General features: G+C 40.5%; 1 protein-coding gene across 1 annotated transcript in view; it reads left to right on the top strand.

The window, feature by feature from the left end:
- Positions 1-1,193: 1,193 nt before the first annotated feature.
- The window catches only part of hhat (hedgehog acyltransferase), a 157,234-nt gene continuing 147,453 nt past the window's right edge, over positions 1,194-10,974 (top strand). The window contains exons 1-4 of the mRNA XM_084321510.1: positions 1,194-1,327; positions 4,827-4,974; positions 6,821-6,888; positions 10,225-10,338. Of these exons, the coding sequence (XP_084177636.1) occupies positions 4,854-4,974; positions 6,821-6,888; positions 10,225-10,338 (303 nt within the window). The 5' untranslated portion in view covers positions 1,194-1,327; positions 4,827-4,853. The remainder of the gene's footprint in view (positions 1,328-4,826; positions 4,975-6,820; positions 6,889-10,224; positions 10,339-10,974) is intronic.

The following is a 10,974-nucleotide window of genomic DNA, read 5'->3' as shown; positions in this document are numbered from 1 at the left end:
GAAGCGATGTGCTATAGCGGGGAACATGAGTATGGAAAGTGTGGAGAGGGAGTGGAACCAAAGTGCTGTAGCTGTGGAAAGGAGCATAGTGTTGCATATTGTGGATGTGAAGTGATGAAAAGAGAGGTGGCGGTTCAACAGATTAGAGTTAAAGGCAGAATCTCCTATGCAGAGGCAGCTAAAATGACAGGACAGGAAAAACAGGATAAGGAACAGGGGCTAAATAAAGGGCAATCATCAGTAAATAATATAGTACAGGAGGAGAAGGAGAAGGGGTGGGAGGAGAAGAAGCACTTGGTGGCCTTTGTAGCAGGAGTGATAAATGCAACAGCTATGGTCAAGAGTCAAACTGAAAGGATCAAGATAATTGTCAAAGTAGCAGTACAACATCTGGATATGAAGGGTCTGAAATGGGAGGAAGTAGAAAGCGAACTGAACAAGGGGTTACTTGTGATAAACCAATAAGTCCAGAGTTCTAACTCTTATTTCAAGGATGTGAAATGTGTGACAAGGTGCCCACATGCCCAGTCAAGCACAGACGGAAGTGTGCCATAAATGCCATGTATGTTGTGTATGTCATAAATGTCACTATGAATTGAAAATGGGGGACCCTGATGTAAACAAGACAAACGTCTTTCTCTGGTCTGCATCCCCTTAACAATTGTGTGTATTGAGCCGTACTGTATTGTACCCATTCTGCAATCTGTTAAATAAAGTTTTCATTCATTCATTCACCCATAGAAGATGCAGTAGTACCTAAAACAATCTGTGTGAGGCAGCAATACGCCAACGGGCGTCTAGACTGCAGGAAAGCAAGAAGAAGAAGAAGAAGAAGAAGAAGAAGAAGAAGAAGAAGAAGAAGAAGAAGAAGAAGAAGAAGAAGAAGAAGAAGAAGAAGAAGAAGAAGAAGAAGAAGAAGAAGAAGAAGAAGAAGAAGAAGAAGAAGAAGAAGAAGAAGAAGAAGAAGAAGAAGAAGAAGAAGAAGAAGAAGAAGAAGAAGAAGAAGAAGAAGAAGAAGAAGAAGAAGAAGAAGAAGAAGAAGTCTTGTGCAGAATCGTGCTTTTATTTTGGAAAGAGTCAGACCGGAAGACTTGTTTGTGTTGCCAGGGGAACACAGCTGGTTGCTGCTGGCTTGACACACCGATGGTGTTCACTGCCTGCAGACGCGTCTCTCTGATTGTGTTGTTGTTACCGCCGTCCTCAGTTTAACTGGGAATCCATCACCAGCAGCCGAATGGGACAGTGGTGGTGCAACAAAGTGTGCATGATTCGCACAGGCACAGCATCCACCACGTCATCATGACCGACATGAACATCAGTAGTTCAGGTAAAAACAAAGTAACTTATTGGCTAAGGTTAGCTAAGCTTGGTGTGTGTGTGTGTGTGTGTGTGTGTGTGTGTGTGTGTGTGTGTGTGTGTGTGTGTGTGTGTGTGTGGTTCTGTCTGTCTGTCTGTCTGTGTGTCTGACTGTCTGACTGTGTGTGTGTGTGTCCCTCCATCGCTCCTTCTAGTAGTCTGATCTCTACTTGTCTACAGTGTTGCCCCTAACCCTGAAACCAGACTGGAAACTTAATGTAAGCAAAGTCTGACAAACTGTCACTGACTAATATTTAAGCACTGGCAGCGTTGCACATGTTACACACTCCCAGAAATGGTGCTGCCCATGTTAGTGCACTCCACCCTTTTTAGTCGTGTGTTGCCTTGCAAACCAGAGGATTACATTTTTAAAATATATTTATTATTTATATATTTTCCTTACAACATGCTGCTTTGTGAGTGGGTCCTCTATTCTATTTGATTTGATTGATTTCATATGACCCAACCTTTTTTATATTGTTTGATGATTGTCGTTTGTAGTTTTCACTGCGTTGGACTTGAGGAACGTCATAATTTAGTTTTTTCTCTCAAGTCTCAAGTCAGCTGGGTCTCAAGTACGGGGTGGTCCGAAAGATGTGCAATAAAGAGCAATTTTTTATTTGGGTATCTAGTAATATTATTATTATTACTACCGTTATTATTGTTATTATTAATGGTCATATTATTATTATTATAAATGGTAATTATTATTCTTATTATTATTCTTATTATTATTATTATTATTATTGTTACGAAGGATCAGATTAAACCGAATATATATATTTATTTATTGATATATATTGAATAGTATTTGTATATCGTTTGATATCCCTTGTATATTCCTTGTACATATACACGGAATATCCCTTTAGTCCAGCCCATAATATTTCATTCTCCTATTGGACAGTGGTCCACCGGCGCCAGGGACCGGCCCCCGGAGCCAAGTTCAAAGTCACCGACACGACATGTCTGTACTTGCCCCGGCCCTGCCCAGGGATACGGCGACAGAAATGAGAGTGGCACTATTTGTGCACCGTGCGTATAAATACGGCGCAGGTGAATGTAGAAGACCCTTAGCCCCTTACCTCCGTACCCTTCGTGCACTTAGCATGTTACCGATAAGTTGAAGCCTCACCCACGATACAACGTGCGGTGAAGTATGGCCTGTTTGGCCTCAGAATAGAGTATCGAGACCGCGTGCGAATTAATAACTGAATTGTCAGAGTTTGGCACTATACCGTCGAGTGCGACATATTGAGTCTTTAATAGTCTATTTGTGTATAGTGTATCGTGCGGTTAGAATTCTATAGTGACCAGCATCTCCAACGCTTTCTCGTATTAGCTAGAGTTCTTATCCAGGCTGGGCCGACCGCATGGCGCCTTCACCCGAGGAGACCTAGGCGAGAACCGTATGGACATGTACGCTGGATTAATCTACCCGACGACTACATAGCCTTTGCGGCTGGAATATATTTGCTTTGGTCCTATGATTTATGGAGCGGATAATCGCCGACGCCTGCACGTGTTGGATTTACCCCGAGAGGAGTCAAGTCGAGTCGGCGCTCAGAGAGCCTGAGGCCGCCTAGCTTTCTTCACTGTAGAGCTACAGTCTACCAGAGAACCAAGCTGTATTCGTCTGTGGATCAAGAGACTACTGCACCGGCTTCTGTACCTGAAGTCTCCCTAGTCATCGTTGACCAGACGTCCTACTACCGACAGATCTTCTACCCCCCTGCTGGCTTACAACCAGTGGGAACCCTTTCCAGTATCTCCCGCTATTACTAGTGTACCATAGATATAATTCCCTAAGATTCAGGTTGTATAATTACCTCCTGCGTAACCAGAGAATGGACATTCGTTATTGATTTGCCTACGCATACTCCTTTGCCTTACAAGTGCATTCAAAGAATAATGTAAAGTATCCTATGTACCTTTTGCTCCATTAAATACTTGATTAATACCTTTGACTGGAACCGATTTCATTGTGGGAAGTGTTCATCATATTCATATATCGTGTACTGTATGGCCAGTAATTAAAGTACATAAAGCGGTAGTGGTTTAATGATACCATACTTATCAATACAGTCAGGGAATTGTACCCCTCAGTTATTATTATTATTATTATTATTATTATTATTATTATTATTATTATTATTATTATTATTATTATTATTATTATTTATTATTATTATTATTATTATTATTATTATTATTATTATTATGTGGTATGAAGCTGTAAGGTGCCATTATGTTAAAATAATATGAAGTTTGGAGGGGGGCAGGAAACATAAGTTTTCTTCATCCTGCTCTTTTTCGGCCATGGGTGTATCATGTTAAAAAAATAAAAATAAAGATGTTGGTGATATTGTGCAAAGATGAACTGTACCCCCATGTACGAAACAATAAAATGAATGAATGAAAAAAAAATATATAATGAATTTGCTGTAATTTCCTGCATCTTAAAAACCATAATTTCAATAAAATAGCAAACACAGGGACAAGATCCAAATAAGTTATTTATTTAAGTACAGTGTATATAAGGTTGCGCAATAGTTTAAGGTTGAACATGAAAACACACACACACGCACGCACGCACGCACACACACACACACACACACACACACACACACACACACAGTGGAACAGAGGACAGAGTAATCACGTATTAGACAATGATGCGTCTGTTTCTAAGCTGGCCTTAAGTTTTCACTGCCAACAAATAAGTAGGTAGGTAACATTCAGTTATGAAGGGGAGCTGGTTCCTAATGTAATTATGTAATGTAATTAGGCTATGTTGTCTTCTCTTATATATGAAACAGTAGAATCCTGTAAGTATATATATCTTGTTTATGTAGCCTAATCATCTCTTAATTGGAAAAACTGATTTAGTCCAAGAAAGAAATGTGAAGGTCATTACATCCAACTAGAGCTTCAGTCAATAACATGCATTGGAGGTTGATGAAAGTCAGTCTCAAAGTCATCTCAGTGGCAGTGAAAATTGTCTCTGTGTGGGCGGGCGGGCGTGTGCGTGTGCATGCTCGCTAGGGATGGGTACCTTTCACATTTGAACCGATACGGTACCGGTACCGGTGAATCGATACCGGTACCCAACGGTACCTTTTTTCGGTACTTTAGTCTCAAGAAATTTAATTTACCTACCTCAGTCGTGAAAAAAATAATCCAAACTTCAAATAACTACAATTTCTACCGTTTTCGGCTTGCCATTGCTCCGACTGCTTTGTTGTTGAATCAAGTCAAATCCTAGGTAAGCATATATTGTGCGTGTGAATGTTGACATGAAAATAAAAAAGGTAAAAAAGAAATAAAAAATAAAAAAAGTAAATTTTTTTTTTCTGTATCTCACTTGAATCGATACTCGGTAGTACAGACGTGTTTCGGTTTGGTACCTCAAAAGTACAGAATTCGGTACCCATCCCTAATGCTCGCGTGTGCATTTCCTTCCATTGTAGGTGGGCGATAGCTTTGGCGCTGGCCTGATGGCCTCTAAGGTAAAGGTCCAGCTGGCAGCACTACCTCAGACAGAGATCCTCACCTACTGGCTGCTCTCTGTTGGCTCTCATCTGTACTCCTTCTACCAACTGCACAGGTTCTCCAAAGGTAATACACTACTAATGAAATAGTGATTCATTAAATAGTGCTTGAATGTGAATTCGTTCAAACAGGGATGTGCCACTGCCAATATCATTTCTTTAATATAGGCCTGCTGCTGGTACTTAGTATTAAATCTGCTGGTACAGAGTAGAGTATAGATCCGATATATTACTTTGACTGAATTATAGACTTCATTAGTTTGGTGTCATTTAACATGTTTTCTTCTTCAGTAGAGAAATCTAACATGTTACTTTGTGTGTAGTAGGATATTTCATGTAGTATGGAAGTGTCCCTTCATATAAGAATCTTTTCAATCCCTTTTAACTTTTGATTAGATTAGATTAAAATGTATTGTTGTCATTATATACATAACATCACAGGTACAGTACAATGAAAATAAGTTTGGCATCCAACCAGAGTGTACATGTATAGCAGTAAAGTGCAACAGTAATATACAATGTACAGGAGATTAAACTGGGTATAAAATATACAAATGAGTACCACGGAGTGTAGTGCTAATCAGATGTATGTACAAGAGTTGTAGTATAATATGTACAGTGATACAGGTATAAGGACAGTATGATAGTAGTCACATTGGCCAGCAGCATAACTAGTAAGAGTAGGATAGGTACAGATATAGATATAGTAAATATATGTGCAGGTAAGTACAGACAGGTGTGGAATGGATAGGTATGTATGCAGTGAGAATACATCTTTATATATATATATATATATATATATTAGAGGTGGGCATAGATACAATTTTTTAATCTAGATTAATCTATCTGCAATCCTGGATTTAATCTAGATTATTAAAATGGCTCAAAAAAAAATCTGCCGAAGGCATTCAAAATATGTGTGTTCTACCCAAATAATGACCAGAAGTAAGTCCTTACTTTTTCTTTCCTCCTTATGTTTCTCAGGCCAGGTGGCCCATTACACCATGAGCCCATCTCCCGTTTCCAAAATGCATTACAGACTGTTTGAAAAAGCTGTTTTGCTATGATAATTGGTAATGAAATATCAAAATAATGTTCAATAAGATGTACTTGTGTTTAATAAGTTGTTTTATTCAGAAGTTAACACAAATAAATAATATTACCAGTACAGTACAGTATCTAGCACATTCTCAGGAGCAAAACAGAAAGAAGCATTTCAAACTTGAACTATGTGACATGGCTTGACTCAATCAGTCCAATCTCTATTTCTCCTTCTTCCACCAGTCACTCAGGCAGACCAGCTTGTTTTATGTAGCGGTGTCTACTTATAGTGCCTATAATATTTTTCCCGTTGGGTGCCAGACAGGGCCAAACCCTGCCAATGCAAATCAACTGCTCCAGTGGAGTTGCTCAGTGGCCAATGGTGTCAACTGTGGTTGTACTGGGCAGCTCCCAGGTGTGAATGGAACTGTGTGAATGTGAAGCAGGGCGTTCCTGAAAAAGAGCATTTTTTTTTTTTTTTTAAGATTAACTGCGTCAATTATATTATCGCGCGATACTAGTATTGCGTTAACGCAGCACGTTAACGGCCCAGCTCTAATATATATATATATATATATATATATATATATACAGCATACCATACTTGGAAGGAAAGTTTGTTTAGGCAGGGGGCCATGTGGCCACAGCATCCTGGGTTGGGGTCCTGTGTTTGTGTGTCGTCCCCTCTTGCTCTCCCCCATGTTCCCTGTGATTCTCTGGCCATGATTAGGGCAGAACATGTTTAGGTTACACCCTCCCTAATCTGTTTTCCGCAGCCTGTCGGGTAACCTAGCTGAATGTCATGTTATTGGAACACAATTATTATTACATCATATTACAGTTGAATTGGACTCTTACTCTATTTTCCATAGAACATGAAGCGGGTCTGGAGAGAGAATTCCAACTGGAAAAGGGGTTTCTTACGGAGGAGCTTAAAAAGGTGAGATTTTTTCACCTTGGTAAATCATTATAACCTTTGCACGACAGCTGGCTTAGAATCCATCTTGTCAGGCTTCAAGCTACAGTATAAGCTTGTGCCCAAATCACAGTGGTTTGGTCCTGTGAGGAGCTACTCGCCAGCTTTTATTTAATACATTTTTTTTTAAAGTGCTGGCCCAGTGCCGGTCCGTTCCAAAGAACGACAGATGGTTCTGTGTAACCGACTAGGGAAGCACAGATATCGATACTGGAATTGGGGTATCAGGCCCAGTGTTTCCCACAGGATTTTCAGAGACTATGGGGGGTGAACCTCCGACCCTCTAGGGGGGTCCGGGGGCGTGCCCCCCCGGATATATTTTTTTGTGTACATTTTAAAGTTAAATGCATCAATCTGGTGCACTTTGAGAGCAAAATAAAGAGGCTAGATTCTATGATGAACTTTGTGCTCAAAACACAAAATCGATTGATTGATTGATTGATTGATTGATTGAATAGTTTATTGGTTTAGACTAGTGCTTCCCAATCCTCTCCTCGAAGCACGCCAGCCGTTCAATGTATTTGTTAAATTCCACCACCAGCACACCTGATTCAACTTAACAAGCCCTTTATTAGTTTAATCAAGGTGTGCTGGTGGTGGAATTTAACAAATACATGGAACGGCTGGGGTGCTTCGAGGAGAGGATTGGGAACCACTGGACTAGAGCATACCTGTGTTGAACTGGTTTTATTTTTTCGAAAACAAAAAAATATAGTGGATTACTATTACGACTACTACCACTGCCAATACTACTGATACATCCCTATTGGCAAACTTTATATTAAAAAAAAATAGTAAAAAAAAATAAGTTTTGTTTTTTTGTTTTTTTGTTGTGTGTGTTCAGTATACAACTGTGGCGGGCCGCGGGACTAATTAGACTGTGGCGGCCCGCCACTGTCTAGGTCATTGATGGGAAACCCTGGGGCCGATACCAGGCTAAGATGGTGGATCGCTATTGGGAGAATTTCCCCAATACTAAATCGGATACCAAGAGCCATTTGATTTGCTGCATTGTCTCTAATGTAGACAATGGGTTATATGTCAATAATTTTGACAGTATGTAGAAACTCTCAGGGATTTCATAAGAATCAGAATTGGAATCAGAAACGTCTTTATTGCCAAGTAAGCTTGCACATACAAGGAATTTGGCTTGGTCAACATTAACAGACAATATCAACACTTACAAAGCAAGTAGGAGTAAATTAATAAAAAATGTAAGTAGAATAAAATAAAATTGAACATATAAACTAAATTAGAATACAAATACAATAGAATATAATATATAACAGAGCTGTGCAATTGTGCAGTATTTTGCAAAACATATAAAAACATTTTTCAGTTGCTCACAGTTTTGAATATATCTGCAAATATAATAGTCCAGTGTGTTAATGTAAAACATAGTGACAGACTCTTATGTAACATAATAGTGTATATGGGGAGAGGAGATGAGACAGTGTCAGTGGGAGAGCCTTGTTGATGAGGCAGAAAAGGTCAAATGTCATTAAGCACATTGAGTAAGATGCAGTGATATCTGTTATCAGTTCATTATATTGCTTGAGATGGTTGAAAGCAAGTTTCATGGACTGTGCTTTTCCATAAAAGTTCAGATTATTTAGTTGTTGTTGATATATGTTGATATATATATGGACTTGGAAAATGACTGTAAAATGTTTCTTTCAGTCATCTTAGATGATTTGGAATTTGATGACTATATATATGATGATGAATTTGATGAATGCATTGTTGTTAAGCTTGAGAACGGGTGATTTGAGATGGTAATTTCCCCATACAAGTTCTTCAGGTCAGATGCGACCAGCACAGTGAAATCTGTAAAAGACAACAATCTCATTAGTAACGCATTAAATGTAAATTAAACGGTGCCCAAAGTGACCTTGCTTGAAGAATCCCCCCCCCCCCCCCCCCCCCCCCCCCCCCATATCCATATTTTTTTACCAAGGTGCAGTTACCTCTCACAGCCACAGGGTGCCAGTCTTCCATAGTGCAACTTTATAATGCATTATGGTGGAGTTCCCTTTTAAAAGCAGAGCCCGTCGATTTTGGTCTCATCATGGCCTTCAACAAGTACCGTGACTTTAGAGGGTGCAGGGTGCGATCCAGGAGGGGAGCCCGGAGGGGAGCCCGGGGAGCTATAGCTCCCCTAGATCAGACATCAGCTCCCCTGCAAACTTGATTTGCGATTTTTTGGGGGTCTCTAAATTACTGAAAATAAATGCTACTTTTGCCATGCATTTCTCATTTTTCTGTAATTTTCTGTATCATCATCGTGTATAATAATAAACGTATGCTATTTTGGATGTATGATTAATGATTTGCGCACTAATTCACACGTAATATGGCAACATGCATGCTATTCTTGCAATTACCATTCGGTGCGCGGCGGCGCTACAGCCTGCACGGAACTGTCGGCACACATCAAACTTGACCCACTTTGTATGTAACCTGTGCTGTGGCTGTTACTTGTTGACACAGACAGTGATCGTTTTGACAGCCAGTAAAATGTCTAAACGAAAACAAGTAAGCCTAACCAATTTTGGTTTCACGAAGACAGTGAAGCTGACAGAGCAGCAGGAGGCGGGAATCGGATCATCTACAGGCGCAATTACACCTGCGGCTGGTGCTGCTCCGGTGGCCGTGGGGACTATTATTAATATTACAACGATCGGTGACGGTGCCGGCGCCGAAGAAGCTGGAGATGGGGGTAATTTGGGACAGTCAGGAGTCTGAGAGATAATCTTCTCTATCTAACTAAATAGATATTTTTTTTTATCATGGAATGTGCTGCGGAAGCCCCGTCCAGACGGCCGGACGGTAAGTGAGTTGTCCTGAGCACTCCTCGCTGAGAGGCGCGCTGCGCCCCCCCCCCCCCCCCCCCCCCCCCCCCCGGCTCACCCAAAGATCTTGCTATGGATCGCACACTGAGAGGGTGTTTTGAAATTGTACACAATTTGCTTTTTTGCAATAAAAGCAATACTTTTATTCCACGTCTTTCTAAATGCTCTGTGGATGTATATATATAAAATAATAATAATAATAAAAAAAAAATATTTCTCTACATGAAAATATGATCTATAGCACCTTTTTAAAAGCGCCTTTCTAGGTACCCAAGAACACTGTACAAAGAAAAGGCTTTGGAATAGTAAATCTCTATCTCCAAAGCCACTGCAGGGGCTACTAGCCTTCAAGGTGTTCTCTGTTCCACAGGGGTCGTCCCTGCGCCCCCCTGCTCCCAGCTCACATGCCGCTGTCGGCCCATATAGTGAAGTTAGTTGTTTTTGGTAGGACCCTGCAGACTTTGAGTGGACCTTCTGGAGCCACTGGGCCAAGAAGTCTCTGCTGTGGACTCTGCTTGGACACGGGCTGATCTCCACCTCAACAGGCGTCCTCTGCCCCAAGGTAGGATGTGAGTATGAATGAATGAATGAATGAATTTATTTGACAATATATAAAAAATAACGTGCGACAGAAGCACAGTCTGGAAATACTGCCAAGGATGGACACAAAAAAGCTCAGAGCTTATTTCCATTGTCCTTGTAGGGGGGTAGGGGAACGAAATGTTCAGACATGCATCATACAGACATTGTAAAGACTCATGACATCACAACACATCACATATACGTCACATAAAAACATGTAACGGTGCCTTTAGCTGAGTATATGGGTTAATTATAGTCCCTTTTGAGCCATGTCTTTCGGCTGGTCTTGAATCTTAACAGCACTGTTTACTATTTCCAGGTCACTGGGCAGACTGTTTTCAAAAGACAGCTGCAGAATATAAAAATGACTCCTTCCCCATACAACTCCTGACAATCTGACTGGCACGACGTCAGTTGAGCTACGCCTAGTAGTTGAATATGCATGGGTGTCGTTGGCACAGTTGAAGTAATCGTTGGCACTACCCGTCAGGTGTGGGGGGAAAAATCGCTACGTAGTAGTATCGCGATACTTTGCGTGGCGATACTGTATCGATACAGGGACGCCAAGTATCGATATTTAATTATTCATAAAAAATATAATTTTTTTTCTTTTTGT

The sequence above is a fragment of the Notolepis coatsorum genome (genome assembly GCF_963971535.1).
Source record: "Notolepis coatsorum genome assembly, chromosome: 9".
NCBI lineage: Eukaryota > Metazoa > Chordata > Actinopteri > Aulopiformes > Paralepididae > Notolepis > Notolepis coatsorum.
Note: the sequence above shows the minus strand (reverse complement) of the source record. Positions and strands in the feature narration are given on the sequence as shown.